At 47.0% G+C, this 19,449-nt stretch overlaps 1 protein-coding gene across 1 annotated transcript in view; it reads left to right on the forward strand.

The window, feature by feature from the left end:
• The window catches only part of LOC147727227 (annexin A1-like), a 229,806-nt gene that overhangs the window by 191,774 nt on the left and 18,583 nt on the right, over positions 1 to 19,449 (forward strand). Inside the window, exon 10 of the mRNA XM_086961276.1 lies at positions 18,469 to 18,564. Coding sequence (XP_086817402.1) covers positions 18,469 to 18,564 — 96 coding nt within the window. The remainder of the gene's footprint in view (positions 1 to 18,468; positions 18,565 to 19,449) is intronic.

A 19,449-nucleotide genomic window follows, 5' to 3' on the forward strand; every position in this document is an offset into this window, starting at 1 on the left:
TAGACGGCCCGCCCTCTGCCCGGGCTCCGCCCGGCGTCGCCTGCGCGCGTCCCGCGACGCGGGAGGAAGGGCTTGTTCTTGTACGCCTTCCCGGCGGAAGTCCCAGCTGACAGGCGGCGGCGTCCCCGTGGAGCAGGGGGCGCTGGGAGATGTAGTTCTCCTGCTCAGCCCCTCTCGGCAGCCGCGGGTGTTGAGCGGCGGCGGGGGCGGCAGGGAAGCAAGCAGGCTCCAGTCCGAGGTCCGCAGTCACAGGGGTGAGTTGCGCTGCAGCAGAGGTCCTTCATTGTAATCGTGGTCATGCTTTCGGCAGCACTGACATTCAGAGGGGGCGCAGCCCATGCTCAGCCGGGACTTGAGGCCGCCGAGGCCAAGCTTCGAGAACATTTCACGATGAACCTGTTGCCCATGGCTGTCTTGGGGTCCAGTGGCCCCACAATTTCACTTCCCACCCGTTCAAAGGGGATGCTGACCACAGGGAATGGCTGGAGAGGAGCCTTTTGCTTTCTTCCATTCTTTCCACTTGTCTGACAAGTCTGATAGGTCCTGCAATGAGTGTCTGAACTCTTGAGCATTTGAGGCTAATAAAAGTGGGTGACAAGCCTATCAAAGGTTTTATCCTGACCCAAACGTTCTGCTAAACGCACATCATGAGACAGCCCCAGTAGAAAGGCTCTGAAGCGCTGGGGTACCACCAGAACACGGGCTGACCCAGGCTCAGCAACCTTAGGCTCACTATACAGGAGACCATTCTCCCAATAGATCCAATGTGATCCAGACTGATCACGTGCTGCCTGGTTTGCAGCCTGCTACCGCAAATCTACAAGAGAAGGGCACAATTTCTGCTCCTCGCAGATCTCTTCTATGGAAGGTCCTCCTTCCTGCTGCCAATGGGTCAGCTCAGGCAAGTCCCCCAGTTCAGCTACCTGTCCCCATGTAGGCTCCAGGGCATCCCCTTCAAGGTCTGCCTTCTCCTGGACCGTGGGAACTTCGGGGCCGGTTTCTCATGCCCACTGCCCCTCCTCTTTTAGGCAGTCACCTGGGCCTCCCTCTCAGGCTCCAGGTGCTCTTGGACACCCTTACTGGCTGCCATGGACCATGTGGTCACACACACCCACCCAGGCAGACCTAACATCTCCAAATGAGCACTTTGCTCCACCTTAGCCCAAGGGGAGCTCTCCAAATCATTACCCAACAGACATTCAACAGGCATGGCAGGCCTCACAGCTACTTGAAGAGTACCAGAGACCCCGCCACTCAAAGGGAACCTGAGCCACCTTGCTGTGGCTCTCTGTGTTGTCAGCGGAAACAACTGGGTAAAATGCATTGGGGACCACCTGCTCTTCAGACAATAGGTGACACTTGACAGCTGTCACACTGGCTATAGTGTCTCCACTCTATGGCCATTGGTGGTCACCCACTGCCTGTACTTCTTAGTGTTATCAGGCAGTTGGGTCCTGGGGACCACCTCACAGTCTACTAAGGAGACAAGGGTCATCTCTGCAGGACCCCACCCACCTTTGGCACCTATCTCCTCCCCCAGGGCTACACTCGCCATCTGCCGGGGTGGGGCAGTGGAGGTGCTGTCTTTCCATACTGTGGGCACTGGTGATCAAAAGACTTATGGCCCACTTCACCACACTTGAAGCAACTCAGGGGTCACCTCTGAACAGGTCTACCTGTCGGGGCCACAGGCTTCTTCTCAGGGGACGCTAGGAACCATTCCCTTTGATCCCTGGGGGATTCCTTTGGGGCCCTTTCTGGAACTCCCTCGGTTTACCCTTGTCCCCCCACTCTTGTGCTGGGGACCCTGTCCACTCTTGGTGGAGTCTCCCAAGTGACTCTTGTGGACCCGGGTGCTCATCCAGTGGTCCGCCTCCTCAGCAAGCTTGCTAGGGTTAGTCAGCCTGCTATCAATACGGTGCTGGCTTAGCTCTGGAAAAAAATTACTTGCCAAGTGCTCCCATAAAATTAAATCAAAGAGCGCCTCAAAATCATTACCTTTGCTATCCTCACCCAAACATTCAAGGCTCTGCAAAAAAAGTCTTTAAAAACAACAAACGTCCCAAGTCGGTGGACAAAAAGGATTGTGTCCTATTTTAGTGTTGGTCAAATGGGCATGGTAATTGTAGGATATAATATTTGTCAAATGGGACGGGCGTAAATTCCGCGGGAAAGGCAAAGGTACAAGTTTGTATGATTAGTTATCCATATACAGAAATTGCGCACTATAGTCTCTAGACTAGACACGGGTAAATGACAGATTCTACGCAGTTGCTTCAGATACCTTCAATAAGTATTACAAAACTCATTACGACTTTTTAACAAGTATTACAAATTTAATTAAAACTTATCACCACATGTGTTTGGTAACAATATATAAATTTTATTACACTTCATAAATTTACAGTTTATCTTAAAAACAACATTAAAAACATTTAGCAATAGACATGATCATCACAATAATTTTTGATAAAATATATATATAAGCACAGAATCAAAAGGTCGACGCGGCGTTCGGCTTTTTTTAGTACACCTTCATCAGGACTGATTCTAAACAATTAAAATAAAAACACAAAGTTACCAAACAATTATGATTGGGTGCTATATTGTTCATCTGTCTATTATCACATTTCATTTTCCCGATTTAGTTTACTGTTTTTCATATTGGTCTACATCATTGCTCATCATTTAAAACCACATGGTCTATATCTGCGTTTTCTGTTTTCATTGCTTAATATTGACAATCATTATTTACACATGTTTACACTCCTCCTTTGCCTTCCCCTTGGAAATATGTACAATATTAGAACGATCCCCATGCTGCCACCACTAAAAGTAGTACGCCATCTCTTATATTGACTGCATACCTTGTTATTCCAAATGGAATTATTGCCCTTTTGATTCTGTGCTTATATATATATTTTATCAAAAATTATTGTGATGATCATGTCTATTGCTAAATGTTTTTAATGTTGTTTTTAAGATAAACTGTAAATTTATGAAGTGTAATAAAATTTATATATTGTTACCAAACACATGTGGTGATAAGTTTTAATTAAATTTGTAATACTTGTTAAAAAGTCGTAATGAGTTTTGTAATACTTATTGAAGGTATCTGAAGCAACTGCGTAGAATCTGTCATTTACCCGTGTCTAGAGACTATAGTGCGCAATTTCTGTATATGGATAACTAATCATACAAACTTGTACCTTTGCCTTTCCCGTGGAATTTACGCCCGTCCCATTTGACAAATATTATATCCTACAATTACCATGCCCATTTGACCAACACTAAAATAGGACACAATCCTTTTTGTCCACCGACTTGGGACGTTTGTTGTTTTTAAAGTCTGTTTTCCCCACGGTCCTTCATAATTCAGTGTGGGGTCCTCCTTATTATTTTTTCCCAATCTGCAAAAAAAGTTACATACTCTACCCATGTGCTTGACTCCAACCTTTGCACCTATTAAACCTCTGCTTATACAGTTCAGGAGTCAACCCATTACCTGGACATCAATGCTTCTTTCATATGGCTATAAGAATTGTGGACTTCAGTAGGCAAGTCTAACAAGATATCCCACCCTTCACTGAGGAACCGTCCCCACAACCCCACTTCCCAATCCTTCTCAGGGACCCAGTGGGAGGACATGGCTCCCTCATAGGCCTTGAACCACTGCTTAATGTCATTTTTATAAAGTTCTTTAACCACATCCTTAGGTATAGACACTGTTGGAAATGGCCCTTTTTCAGGGTTATCCCCCAACGTTTTGCTTCTTCCTCCTTTGTTTTTCCTGATTGTTGGCAACAGGACTCTGGGCACTTTAGCACTGCTGATCAGTGCTAAAGTGCATATGCTCTCTGTGTAATTTGTTATTGTAATTTTTTTATCCATGATTGGCATATTTGTATTACCAAGACGTCCCTAGTAAAGTGCACTGAGTGTGTCAGGGCTGGTGATTCAAATGCTACTAGTGGGCCTGCAGCACTGATTGTGCCACCCACATGAGTAGCCTTAAAATGGTGTCTCAAGCCTGCCACCGCAGTGCTTGTGTGCAGTCTGTGGGCTGCCATGTCAACGTCGTGAAATCTCCAATGGGGTTAACCCAGTATCCCTAAGAACCTGGGCAGTTAATCAATATTACAACAATTGGTTCCTTCGGGTGTGCCACATTTCTTTTACTCACTCATAATTATATGTAGTGTATCAGGTACAATACAAAAAAGATCAGAATCCCACACCAATCTTGTATTTATGCACTATTTTATGAATTTATAGTCATTCATAAATACTCTTTGTAATTTTCAAGAGAAGGCTGTACAATGTGTGAAAAAGTGCAATTTTGTGACATTTAGTGCTCAGTGCTGGCGGCGCAAAAGTGAACAAAAACTATACAATATTTATATACAGGGAAAATCTACAATGATTCAACTTTGGTCTGTACAATCACACATATACCACTGTATACCACATAGGTTAATTCTCATCACAGGGTATTGAAAATACAGATCCAGCCATTCGTCGACGTTTCGACCCTCTAAGCGCGCACATATGACGTCAAACACGGGTCTTCATCAGGACTGGGAGGGGACAGAACAGCCTTCAAAAGAAATCAACTGTCAAGGTGGTGTATCTTGAATAGCTTGAACGGCGTGTGTCTATCGGTGGTGCGTAGAATGCTCCCACGATGGTTGTTCTTATGGAACCGCTGTGCGGACTTTTTTTCTGACTGGGTATTTGGATTACTCTTGTACCCAGTCGTGCATCCACATATGTTTTGAAGAGCCAAGGGATAGCACTTTAATTAAATTCAAAATGCTGGAGAAGAAACCTCTTCCTTCCTAGCGTGGTCACGACTGCATCTTCCTTCCTAGCGTGGTCAAGACTGCATCAGATATAACGGCGTCTTGTCAACGTGGCCAGTGTCCCTACTGACCAGGCCTAACCCTTCCCTTTCTGTACACATTGGTCATCCCTATGGAAGGCCCAAGGTACCCCCCTGGGCAGGGTGCAGTGTATGGGAAAGGTAGATCATGTACTAGTTCAGGTGACATGCTCTGGTAGTGAATTACAGCCATTTTTATTTTTCACTATTGTAAGGCTATCTTGCCCATAGGCTATCATGGGGAATGCTGGCTACAGTGGCTACCAGCATATCTTCCCATAGGAGCAAGATAGGACATAAAAGTCTGGTATCCCGGAACTCAGAATTTAATAACACATCTTTTAGGAAAGGTGGTTTTTAAATCCTGTGTTTGAGAACAGCACTTTAAGAAAGTGACTGTTCTCTTGTCTGACCTTTCTGTGTGCCTTGGCCGGTTTGTGAATTGACTTTCTGGTTTGAGAGTGACATTGGCTGGAGAGCCCCCAGGAGGCTGGATGAGTCAGCCCTAGGCTGAATGACTGCATCTGCATCTTGAGTGGTGGGAGGGGATAGCACCTGGGCCTGAATAGGGCTGTGCCTGCCTTTCACAATGCTGGCTCCACCTCCTGCAAGGCTGCTAACAAACCTGCCCCTCTCTCCAAAAGGAAAGAAGAAGCCAGGAAAACAAAGTGCTCAAGGAACACCCAGAACTGGTTCAGACCGGGCTCAGAGCCCTCCTACAAAGACTTTTAGGGGTATAAGTATACTACCCCAGACTCCAGAAAATTAGGTTATCCTGGAATCAAGAAGGAACCTCTGCCAAGGAGAAAGCTGGAAGACTGAAGAAGGAAGACTGTCCTGCTGTTGCTTTGCTGGACTGACATGCAGTTGCTTTGCTGCCAAGGAGAGGGGAAGGACTTTGCTTTGTGCTGTGTCCCCTTGCTTGAAGGAATCTCCAAGGGCCTGAAGAAGAGCTGGCTCCCTGTTTAGAAGTCCACGGACTAAAAGGACTTCACCCCAGCTTCCCTGAACTCTACTGAGAGAGTTCTGTCCTTCCTAGAGTGATTGGGCCGTTTTGGTGCCTCTGGAAGTTGTACCTGTGATGGGAAGCTGGAAACCAAGATTTTAAGAACTTCTGCAAAGTTTAAGGCATCGCTCGCTTGCGCATCCCCGTCAGTGCGAGGAAATTCCTGCCGCCGCGAAGGCCGAGATCATCGCAGCACCTATTGCCGCTGCCAGAGTCATCGCATCCTTCGCTTGCGGAACGCACCGGTCCGGTGCGGGAAGAGTATCATCTCTGCGAATATCGTCGCAGAGCCTGTCGTCACTGGGTGAGATCGCCACACCGCTTGCTTGCGGACCGCATCACGTCGCTGCGAGAGTCGTCACAGAGCCATCGCATCGAGGGGCCGTGCGAGGAGAAGATTGACGCTGAGCCGCGCATCATCGCCGCACCAGAGATCATCTCCGCCCCCGAAGATCATCGCATCGTAACTTTTGCGAGCCGCTTCCACCGAAACCTGTGCACCGGAATCCACGCAAGGTATCGCATCCCTCCCCATACAGACCGGAGTCACTACAACACGCCTGCTGCATCCAGTGAGGTTGTCGCATCGTCGCCCCAGGGTCTCAGGAGTGACGCATCGCTTGCTTTTCAAAGCTGCAGCTTTCACTTGCAACTTTTGTCGCACCTAAAGGTACGGTTGGCTAAAATGTGACGCAACTGTGGATTATTTTAACGCAACCTTAAGAACACTTTTGAAACCATATTCTTAAACTGTGTATGTTGGATTGTTGTTGTTTTGGTCTTGTTTAGTTTAGATTAAATACCTTTATTTTTCTAAACTGTTGTGGAGTCAGTTTGTGGTGTTTTCACTGTGTTACTGTGAATGTTGGTGCAAACACTTTACACATTGCCTTCAATAAGCCTGACTGCTCGTGCCAAGCTACCAAGGGGGTGAGCAGGGGTTATCTGAAGAGTGTATCTTCCTTACCCTGACTAGAAGCAAGGGTCCCTATTTGGACAGTGGTACCTACCTCTGCCAACCTGAGACCCCCAGATCTAACATACACCTTTGCTTCAACAGGCATGGACGGTGTGCTGCCACCAGAAGGAGTAATCTCTAAGCTCCTAGCTTTTAACATTAACTCCCTCAAAATTCTCTCATGCTCCAATTGGCTCCTCTTTTCCTCTAGGGCCAATTGTGTATTCTCTAACTCCAACTGCCCACCCATCTTTAGCTTGGTCAGCTCCAATTTGTGCATCCTACATTTCTCCCTGTCCTGCAACTCTTCTGAGGAAGTTGCTCTCCTCCCACTGGACCGAATGGCCCTTCCAGTGGCCCTTCTGCATCTTCATCCCCCTCCACATGCTCTGGGGTGTTCCTTGCTTCTACCCAGACCCTCAGCGCCTTTTGGAACTCATCCTTTTTGGTGAGACCGATCATAGCAACTTTGAATTTCCTGCAGAAGTGCTTTAGCTGTCTCACATTGCTGCTTTCTACTTTCTCCTCTTCAAAATCAAAATCAATGGATGCAATGGATGTTGTTTTACTCGTGCTGACTATACTTGGCAGTCCTTGTCAAAAATAGAAAATCCAAGGAAAACAATCTACTAAAATGTATGTGGTTGCGTTTGGTCTGCACTCACTAGTAGTGTTCACAATCACTGTAGATAAGTCAGAAATGCAAGTCCAGAATCCTCACCGCTGACCACCAATGTTAGATTTGGGGGTCTCTAGTTGGCAGAGGTAGGTACCTTTGACCTAATCGGGACCCTTGCATCAAGTCAGGGTAAGGGGGTACACTCCCAAAATAACCCCTTCTCACCCCATTGGTAGCTTGGCACGAGTAGACAGGCTTATCTCAGAGGCAGTGTGTTAAGCATTTGTGAACACATACAGTAATACAGTGATAACACTACAGATGGACACCACACAGGTTACATCATAAAAATAAGTATTTTTATATAGACTTAACACAAGACCACAAACAACAAAAATCCACAATACTGTACATTAGAATGGTAGAAATAGCTTAGTTAACTTTAGATAGTAAATGCGACACTTTATGTTCAATGTACCTTTGGATGTGTAACTCGATACAAGCAAAAGAGTTGTAGGGAAGGTGATGCGCTGGTTCCTTACACGCAAGAACGGGGATGCATCGGTTCCTTACTTTGGGGGAGGTGATGCGTCGGTTCACTACTAATTCGCAGGGGATGGTGATGCGTTGGTTCCTTACGGGAGGGGAGGTGATGCGTCGGTTCTTCTCCGTGTGGGGAGGTGATGCATCGGTTTCTTACTGCGCTCCTGTGGCGATGCGAGTTGCAGCGCCACGATGCAATGACTATCCATTGCAATGCAACAAAAAGGGCTCCTTCTTCTTGATGCGACAACGAAGGGGCGATGCGTGCATGCCAAACAGCCATGCAGCGATTCTGTGAATATTCTGAGCCACGACAGGCCCTGTGACATGCTTCTTCCATGATGCGACGGCTTCAGCTACAGCAGCGACACCCTTACTCAGTGATAAAACGACAGTGGCTGTGGCAGCAACACTTCTCTGGTGATGCGTGGTGCTTCGGTGACGCAATGCGGCAGCGGCGGCAGCGGCGGCACCCTTATTCTCCTTGAGTCGCGCTTCCAGCTCCCTGCAACACGCAGTCTCAGGAGACCCAGCACAACAGCAGGCACTTCAAATTCCCAGCAAGGGAACTCAGAGGAGCTGGTTGGGGAAGTTTGTTATCCCTGAGACTTCAGCTTGAGGCAAGGTCAACTTCCAAGCCCTTGGAGATCTTCTACAAGATAATAAAAGTTGCACAAAGTCCTTTCTCCTTTCTTTGGCAGTCAGTCGACCACTGCATTCCAATCCCCCAAACAGAACTCAGCTTTAGGGATAGTCTCCTCCTTCAGTTTCTCTTGGGTTCCTCTCCTCAGCAAAGGTTTTTCTTGTTTCCCAGAAGTGATCTATAGTTCTGGGATCTGGGTCCCCTCTTGTATACCCCAAAATCCTTTGTCTCTAAAGACAGAGAGTGCCTGTGCCTAGTCCAAACCAGTTCTGTGCAGTCCTGGAGCACTTTGTTTGCAGGACTCCTTCTCTTCCTTTGACAGTGTAGGCCAGGGACATCAGACGCACCGCAGGAGGTGGAGCCAGCATTGTGGAAGGCTTGCACACCCCTATTCAGGTCCCAGGTGCTCCCCTCCCACCACTCTACAAGCAGATGGATCTATTCAGCCCTGTGATGACTCATCCTGTCTTCTGAAATTCCCAGCCCCTATCTCTGAAACTCCAGACAAGGAATACACAACCTAGCAGAGGCAGGCATGGCTAGTTAGGCAAGAAAATACCTACTTTCGTAAAGTGGTATTTTCAAACACAGAATGTTAAAGCCAACTTCACTAAAAGATGTATTTTATCATTCTGTGTTCAGGCATACTAAACTCGAATTTCTACCTAGTTCGCTGAGTCAGTTAGGATTATAAGATGTTATAAGCTTGGGAGTCTGGTTAGAGCAAGACTTGTCATTTTGGACCCAAGCTAAGAAAACTGCAGGAGTGTGTTTCGCCCTGTTACGGTCTGCCCGAAAAAGTTTCCCTCTTTTACCGGTAACATCGAGGAAGCTGCTGATTCAGGGCCTGATAACATCCAGATTGGATTACAGTAATGCCATCTTTCTGGGCGCCCCTGAATCCACTCTCAAGACACTCCAACAGGTCCAAAATGCGGCGGCAAGGCTGCTTATGGACGTTCCTAGGACGCAATCAGCGAGACCCGCCTTAAAGGCGCTGCATTGGCTTCCAGTGCGGGAGAGGGTTATATTTAAGGCACTTTGTACAGCCCATAAAATCCTTTTGGGGAAAGGCCCCCTTATTCTAAAGAATTTAGCGATCCCATACAAAGCGAGCAGAACGTTCCGCTCTGATCAAAAACACCTTCTTTTAGTCCCCAGAGTTAAAAGGGCCCGCACAGGCGGGAGAAGATTCTCATTTAACACGGCGAAGTTGTGGAACTCGCTCCCTTTAAAATTACGCGCCGAGACCTGCACATTGCGTTTTCGCAAAGGTCTTAAAACCTTTTTGTTTCCCGCTTGAGTGCCTCAAACTGGCTGTTTTTACTATCTGATGGTGTCTGGATAAGCGCTGGGATGCCCAAGGGTAACTGCGCGCTATATAAAAATTTAAATAATAATCAAACTGCCCATTCTGGCCTATTGGGAACAGGAAGCCTTGCAATAATGAAAAACCAAAATGGCTGTAATTCACTATTAGGGCATGCCACACACATCAGTGCATGTTCTACCTTTTACCTACAATGCACCCTGCCCTTGGGCCTACCATAGGGAAGACTAATATGCACAGAAGGGGAGGTTTAGGGACTGGCAAGTAGGTGCACTTGCCAGTTAACATGGCAGTATCAAAGTGCACACAGGTTCTGCAATGGCAGACCTGAGACGCACTTTACAGGCTGATTCCTTAGGTGGCACAACCACTGCTGCAAGCCCACCAGCAGCATTTGATTTGCAGGCCCTGGGCACATGCAGTGCCTTTTACTAGGGTCTGACAAGTAAACAAAACCAGCCAATCATGGAGTTACTCATCCATACATCAATTTACCAGAGGGAGCACTTGCACTGTGGCACTGGATAGCAGTGGCACAGTGCCTAAAGCGTATATAACTGGCAAAAACATATGAGGCAAGAGCAAAAAAATGGAAGGGAGATCCACGCCAATCGTGCCACGTCTAACAGACTCCATGTGCATTTATGGAATTGATATGCGCCTTGCATCCCCACTTAGTCACCATAGAAGTGTCTATGGCCCTCCAATTAATCCTCCTGACTAACTTTGTAGTTTGCAGGCGCATTGAAAAATACACTGAGCGATATTCGGCTGCTGTTGAAACTACTAGGTCCAGACTTAGAGTCATGGAATTATGGCCGCATTCACCTCTGCTGGGAATCTCAAAGTTGGCAAGACAATTTGCAAGGGTTTTGGACAGGAAGATGTTGTTGATTGTTGAGATTCCTTTGAAGGTACTGTGGGACTGGTAGTAAGGGTCCTAGGCCTTGAATGCTAGTTTACCAGAGATTAGTTTAAAGGAACCTAGAAAACTGTTTATTTTTCCCCATTCCTGGATATTTCGAGCAGCAGTGCTAGGATTTCCCAGGTCCCTGATGTTGAAGTTTCCTTGTAGGCAAGTCTTCATGAGAGGGAAATTCCATAAGGATGGCTTCTAGGTGGTTAGAAAGATCGCTGATAGCGCACTGTCTTGGGGCTTTTTGCATGTTGTGATAGCAGTTGATCAGGAGAAAGGAAAGATTTTTATGAGAGATTATTAGCCCTGAAATTGTCACTTGCAAAGCCCGGGTTTTGGTTGTGGGGCACAACTTCGATCTTGCTGTAGGCAGATGATATCGCTTTTATGTAGGAATGCCACCGCAGATTTTGATTCTAGTATTGACCTCAGACCAGCCACGTTCAATGATGTAATTATGAGCTTTTGCTAAGTTGGAGCTTTCTGAGTTTCCAGGCAAACTTATTGGAGGTGGCTAGGATAAGTCCTGTTGGGTGCTTCATTGGGGATCTACCAGCGTGTTTCACCTGTCATTGTTGTTGCTTGCTGTCATTTATCTTGCATTTTGTTGATTCTTGGTGCATAATACCTATAGAGTGTTAACACAGGGATCAGCCTTCAACTGGATCAAGTCCTTCCTTGAGGGCTGCACCCAAGCAGTACGCCTTGCCCCTTTCACTGCCCCCAAGATCGCTACCACATGTAGGGTCCCACAGGGATCGTTGCTGTCCCCCCATCTGTTCACTCTTTACCTCCTGCCCTTGATTCACTCCCTAAGGAACAAGAAGGTAACCACATTTAATTACGCTGATGACCTTCAGCTTGTTTTTACTATCGATAACTCCCCTGACTCAATCCAGGAATTTCAAACTACTTCATATCCAGCGGTGGATGGACCTCAATCACCTCAAACTTAATCCGGGCAAGACCAAACTAGTCCTTCCTGGGAAACGCCAGATCTATTGCGGCCCACACTATTGGCCGACTGAACTGGGACCTGCCCCCACCCGGTCCCCCTCCGTAAAAATCCTAGGGGTCACCATAAATGCTGATCTCTTACTCATAACCCAAGTTGGGGCAGTGGTCTCGACCTGCTTCTTCCAGTTGCGCAAAATTAGGAAGATTAGCCACCTGCTCACTCACACCACTCTCATACAGGTAGTGATTGCCCTGGTACTCTCTCACCTTGACTTTTCATACTCTATCTACTTCGGCCTGCCATTGTTTTTACTTAAACGTCTCCAGCTGGTACAGAACCAAGCGGCGAGACTAATCCACAAACAACATAGATAGTAATCTGCCAGACCTTTACCACTTAAACTTCACTGGCTCCCTATCGCTCAACGCGCGGCCTTCAAGACAGGGTGCCTAATCTTTAAGGCCCTGCATTGCCGGAGCCCTAAATTAATCAGCTGCATGATATCGAGGCATGTCCCCTATCACAACCTGTGTTCAGATCACCTTCCACTGCTAACTTCCCCTGCCTTCAAGCTGAAATGCCAGGGAGGGTGTAGGTTCTCCTATCTAGCACCTAAATTATGGAACTCCCTATCACCAGTAATCCTTTCCTGCAACAACCTCCTGGGGTTCAGAAAAATTGCTCAAGACCTGGCTGTTTGAGCAGGCTCATGCGTAAATCCGTCTCAGCCTTGACACATAACAAGCACCACGAAACCTCTTGGTGTACGTGCGCAATTCTTGTTAACATTACATATAGAAATTCTTGTTACCATAACCCCCTCTCAGAACACTTCTGTGTTGCATACTGGGCGCCTGCGGCAGTAGTACATGGAGGTATTTTGGTGGGTGGACCTTTAACAGCTCAATGTCCCATTCCTCAAATATAATTGATTCATTGAATATGGCATCTTTGAAATCAGCCCTTTCCCATGTGATAATTGGGACATGCAAGGAACTTTTTCCAGGAGATGGGCAAACTTTACTGCCGATGTCAGGCCCTTCAGTGTAAAAATGTGTTTAAACTAGAGAAACAAATTACCCCTGTTTAATATGTCAGTGGGACCCTTGGGGGTGTAGTGTGGAATGAATGCGAGTCCAAAGTGGTCCATGGTCCTTGCATATGTGACTCACCCTGGTATTAAGGTTGAGGCTCCAGATCCGGTTGCGGCTGGAAAGCGTTGGGGCAGGTTGCACCTGGGGGGCCACTGAGTTGGATATGTGGGAGTCTGCTAATTGGGCCGCTTTGTCTCCAATTTTTAATCTGTTGGTCCATTTGCTGTGTGTGACTGGTTGACCCCCCATTTCCCTTTCGAGCATTGGACTGCTGGTCTCAATATTGGTTGTGGTTGAATGTCAAACTATCTGTTTTCACCAGGTTTAGGATTGACCCACTGCTTAGATGGGCTTGTTCCAAATTCTCGTCGCTAAGCCCATACCGTATATTTGTTTGTGCTTGATTGCTGGGTGCAATAGGCCAGTAGGTATTTTGGATGCTACATGCATAGCCAGGAGGGCTAGGGTGGCCTTTGGTGGGAGGCACCCTAATGGCTCCATGTGAGGGTATTCTATTAGTACTTGATTCTACTGTTTGTGGCCTGGGGCAGTTAAGAATATATGCACACTTTTGCCTGTTTGAAGGCTGAGCACGATTGATCCCATATTTGCCCAATGTGGATTTGTTTAATGCAGGGCTCATAGAAACAACCTCTGTGTGCAGCCCCTTCCACACTGTGAATGGGAGGTGTTGGCTTGCTTTGTGTCTGGTTCGCTGTTGTGTGCACCCGTACCTTCCTGGGATTCATTATATGACATTGATACCATTAATATTTCAATTGTGGGTATAAGAATCAGTGTGACCCTAGGTGGATTGGTGCTAACTGCTGGTGCCTGATCCAAGCCAGTCCCCAGAGTAGTAACCTTTTGAATGTTTTTCCAGGCCCTTTGGCAGATCAGTGCAGCTGATGCTTTTTGTGGTTTGGATTGCAACGTCTCTGAGGGAAGCAGAAGGGCTCCCTGAATTTTCCGTGCTGGTTTGCGGGCTTGTACCTACCATGTGACCCAGGCTTGATTTAGGGGCTGTGCTAAATATGGATAAGAGCTTAGTGGGCCCGTCCTTTTGGGCCGTATGAGAGACCCTGGTAGGTCCTGTGATCAGGGATCTCTGTTTTGCGAGGCACTGTTTTTTAAAAAGTTTTTTTAGTATCTTTATTGCTCTTCTTTAAAGTTTGGTGCCTGATGGGAATGGTGAGTCAGGCAATTGAACTTGTACGCTCCCTCTGGTCGAGCTTCAGTGGAGTTAGGCCACAATACTGGCCAAGGTGTGAGTGGGCTAATTTAATAAAGAATGGGACATCTGTTCGGACCCTGGTAAAGCCAGTATTACCACATCTGGGGAAGAGGCGTTGTTAGTGATAATTGGGTTGGGTTTAAGAGTTTGGTTTGGGGAGGATGCACTACTTTTTTTCCCAGGGCATAGGCCAAACTCTTTATACTGTCCATAAGAGACCAGAGTATCTCCGGTAGAGAGATTAGTTGATCAAGCAACGAGGAGCATGAGCAGATTGTCCACCCCTGCATCACCAAAGAGATTTTCCAGTGTCCTTACCCTGAGTCCCATGACCATTTAGCTGGAGGCGATGGATTGGGTTAGGGCTATCTGAAGCGCCATCTTTTGTGATTGACATAGGAGCACCCTGGTGATAATATCATGCTTGATGCTAATGAAGGACAGGGAGGCCTGTGTAGAACTAGGAAGCCCTGCAGAAGGAGGAACTGATACTCCTTGGTGAATGGGACCTATGATTCTGAGTTTGAGGTCATTTCTAAACTTTGGTGTTTGTGCCAGTGATGCTTCCATCTGAGCTTCTATTTGAGCTTCTAGTGTGGCAAGAAACTGGTCCAATAGGCTTCCAAGTTCCTAATCAGATATACTTTCCATCCTAGGCTTTTTAGAAGGGGATTGCCTCTGGAGCCGTTTCTGATGGTTTGGTTTTTGATATTGTAGCCCGTAAGGAGAGGGTGTGTCTTGCTGCATTGGACTTCTATGATCACTGTGACTGCTCGTGAGCAATGTTCACTGTACAGGGTTTCTCTTTCCAGGTGCAAGTTTTCTATGCTCACTTGATTCGCAGAATAATTCTCGCTCTCTGCTACTGTAGTCTCTGGGGCAGCTGTCTGGAGGGTTGTTTGAGGAATGAAAACAAGGCTCTCTTTGCTGCACTGGGGAACCCATTGAAGCCCAGGGCAATAATTTGACCTACAGGGCTTTAATTCTGATGCCAGTTTGCCCTCTGAGCCTATGCTGTGTGAGGACGAGGAGGAAAATGATGAACTGTTAAAGTCCCATGAACCCAATGAGGTTGCTAGGTGGGGATCCCTGTCGAGGATCTTAGTAAAATATTCGTTATCTGCTCCTTGCACAGGTGGCTGGACACCTAGGTTCTGGGTCTTTGTGGAGAACCCGCTTGTCAGCCCCAGAGGCTTTTTTGGTTCGGGGTTGGTGATTGTTGGGGGAGCCATAAGTGCAGCCTCTTGCTTCTGCTCTGCTATGTCCTGTTTTCTTGATTCATTTGAAGCAAAATCAAAGTCCTGGAGAAGGGCCACCGAGATGTAATATGGAAGAAGTCTGAGCCCTCTGGGAGTGCTTTCAAGGGGAGGACTTTCCTTTCAACCATGTTCACACAGTTTTGTTGGACACTTGTTCTCAAGGAGCATGATTTGCCGTTCTGTGCAGATTTGGCCTTTGTAAGCTGGTATAAACATGTTGAGAGATGGTGTGGGGCGACTATGTAGATAGTATTGCCTTTCCTCCGGGTCAGTTTGTGCCCCCAGTGGGCCCGGCCTGGGGCAGGAGGGAGGGATAGGCAGAAGAACACTAGTCTCAGAATCAGGAGAACTCACTCCTGCCTCTTTTAGCTCCTCCAGCAAAACCACAACTGCCTTGCAGGTAACATGCAAAGTTCAAAGATTTCACTGGACACTGGAAACTGCTTGTGTTATTCTGGGCTTTCGCAGTTGTGGATGTGCAATTGTTATGTAGGTCTCCTGTGTGGTGTTTGTTAAGATGAATAAACGAAGTCGATGTTTATAAAATATCCTTTAATGAAGACATAACCCCGAATCATAGAGGAGATGCGGACGCAGCCGCTGACCAGCTCACACCACTCGAACTGCCCCCAACTACCTCCCACACATCAGGGAATCCCCACCACAGTTTGAACCATAACACATAGGCAGAGCGAGGGTGCACGAGCACACAAACACAGCTGTGCAGTGTTCGAGCCTAGGAGTGCAGGCAGCAGGTTCCTGGCTCGAGACACAACACTTCTCCCCCTTTACAATAACAACCAAAATAACAACAAAACAGGCTGGGTTCAAAACCCAAGACTCTTCTCCCCCCCTTTACAACAAAAAAATAAAAGATAAAAAAAAACAATGCTGTACACACCTTTTATATTGCAACTTCAGTTATAACCTTGTCAACATTTTCCTGCATGGTGTAATACACAGAAATAAGTGCGAAAAACCTTGGACCAAACTATTAATAACACCCTTACACAATAATTAGTTCGTCATCGTACTCATCACTAACATAAGAAAAACTCCCACAACGAAAACAATCTCCCTTATACTCAAAGGTTGAGCCGTCGCTGGTTTCTCTTGTTACACCTTTTCCCTTACTTTGGTCAAAATTTCTCTTGGTCTGAGCAGGAGTTCTGACAGTTTGAATCATTTCATCACTGTTCGCATAACTGGCTTTATTTACAACAGCATTACTATCACTCCCTCCAACATTCTTTTTCTCAATTCAGCTGCAAACTCTCATACCATCGTCGCCATTGTTAAGATGAATAAACGTAGTCGATGTTTATAGAATATCCTTTAATGAAGACATAACCCCGAATCATAGAGGAGATGCGGACGCAGTCGCTGACCAGCTCACACCACTCGAACTGCCCCCAACTACCTCCCACACATCAGGGAATCCCCACCACAGTTTGAACCATAACACATAGGCAGAGCAAGGGTGCACGAGCACACAAACACAGCTGTGCAGTGTTCGAGCTTAGGAGTGCAGGCAGCAGGTTCCTGGCTCGAGACACAACAGTGTTGCTGATGGTGACTGATAACGCTTGTAGGACAATGGGGGGATGTTGCTGGAGAATCCCAGTTGGCTGTGATCACTTGGCACCAGGACCAGAGGAGGAGAGCAGGAGCATTACAGTTTCCCACAATTTGCACACAGACCTGTCTGGACCTCTTCCACAGGCCATCGGGCTCACTCTTACAAAGGTTGAGTACAACCCTTGAGCCCACACACTCTCTGTCCTTCACAAAACCTTGCTGTCCCACTCCTCATTATGTCCCAGTGTGCTCTGTTAGTACTTGCGGTTTGAGACCAGCAGGCTGGAGTCACCCAGGGACATCAGAATCCCTCAATTGCGCTGCCGACCTCACAGCAGCATCTCGGCAATGAATGGGAGATGGGACAGCAAGCAGGAAACTGCAATCAGTGGATCAGGGATCGGTAAACGTGGCTCACTGTCACGCCCAGTCCACCCCACTAATGCTGCATCTTCCAGCCACTCTGCATCCATCCTTGCACTCTGGGGTTCATTGTTTAAGCTCGGAGTCAGGGCTTGGTGGCTTGATGTCTTAAGCCTATGGCTTATGGCTGTCTTTTACCTGGCTTCACCTGCCTGGTTCTTGGCTGAAGACGCTGGTGGCTTTCACAGGCTTCACGGTATCCTCGAGTGGCCTTCGCCAGCACTGCTTCTCGTCACACATCACTTCCTCCAACCTTCCTCCGACTAGGCACAGGTCACTTACCGCACTCTAACTAGGTCAGGTGGTTGGATGGATACCTCCAACACCTCATGCTCCCTCAGACTGTTTGAGATAGGTTTACACCAGAAGGAGAACATTGTACTCCATTGTTGAAAACCTGGACGTCCGCCCACCTCATAATTTATTGGGCCGACGTTGAGTTGCTCGAGAAAGGGTGCCCCATCGTCATTATGATAGAGTGCCTTTCTGCCAAACAATAAATTTAACCCTCTCTGTCCTTCCTTTCTCTCTTTTGAAATGATCACTGCTTTGTACTGATCCTCTCGTCCACTTACACTGACATTAGAATTTCTCCATTTACCATCATTCTCCACTAACACAAGTGCTCACGTTCATTTTATTTTCAGACAGGCTATGCTCTACTAAAGCAATAAAAACAGAATTGTTTTCAATATTGTGGAATAAATTATCTTTTCCGAGATGGCCAGTATAATCACAGGTGATGACATCTCCCGGAAGCGGAAGGCCATTTAATCAAATTTACAATAACTGCATTCTCTTAATCCTTATTTACTAATCACCCCACTTACCCAGTCAAATCATGTCCTTTTGCCCGAACTGGGAGAGGAAAATGTTTTCCTTCACAGGTGGCGGCACCGTTCAAAAATTGTTGAGGGAATTATATGATTTTATTTCATGGTCATGGAGCATTACCAGAAATCAAACACTGCATCAACTGAATAATGTTTCACTTGGTTTTATCTTACTATTTACTGTTTGCACAGTCTTACAGAGATATCCCACCTATAGCAAGAATGACATGAACAAGGCGCTGGACCTGGAATTGAAAGGGGACATTGAAAAGTGCCTGACAGCCATTGGTATGTATTGGTTTTCCCTCAAAATTTGATCTTTGAATCAAGTATCTTATTGATGTCTCTTTTTTTATTTGTGAATTTTGGAATGTCAGGATAGCATAGGTAACACCACAAGGTTGTAAATGTATGTATTGGCATTTATATAGCGCACTACTTACCCGTAGGGTCCCAAGGCGCTTCGACCGCTGCGAAACCCTTCCTGGCTTCCCTGAGAGATGGTCACTTAATGGGTATCTCCAGGGTGAGACCAGGCATCCCCGGCGGTCTGATGGGGCCGTTAGTGAAGATGAGGCAAGCTAATGCCCAGAGTTGCCGAGTGTGATCGCTGATCAGAGTGGGCACCGAGGCGAGAGAATTATCGAGTCCGCTGACCCTGGTCCAGAAACCTGCCGCGCCGGGAATCGAACCCTGGTCCCGGGTCGTCCTTTGCTCTCGGGTCTGCCGCCTCTAACCAGTGAGCCACACTACTAGCCACCCAAGGCCCCAAAAAGCCTCCTACTTTCAGTAAAGAAACTAAAATAAGGACCAGGGGCCATATTATACAAAGTGACAGGCATTTGCACTTGCTTTAAACACCCCGGGTGCAAAAGCAACAGTTGATGGACAGAATGCCAAACAATGTCAGGTACAGGGTTAAGGCTGATTTGCATATGGCCATGTCTGAACTGGGGTGGTGTGGAGTGCAAAAAACGATGGATTTAGGCCCAGATCTCTGTACTGGGGTGAATGTATGACATTGTGCTGCATTCTGTCCATCAACTGTTGTCTTTGCATTTTTCACCCCGAGTGGGATGGGTATGCTCAGACGGGAGTCCCATGCTCTCCACACCACTGGAGTCAAGCTATCCTGGCTGAAAACGGCTGATAGCCAGAAACCGGTCCTAGGAT

Source organism: Lissotriton vulgaris, chromosome 3_1, assembly GCF_964263255.1.
Source record: "Lissotriton vulgaris chromosome 3_1, aLisVul1.2, whole genome shotgun sequence".
NCBI lineage: Eukaryota > Metazoa > Chordata > Amphibia > Caudata > Salamandridae > Lissotriton > Lissotriton vulgaris.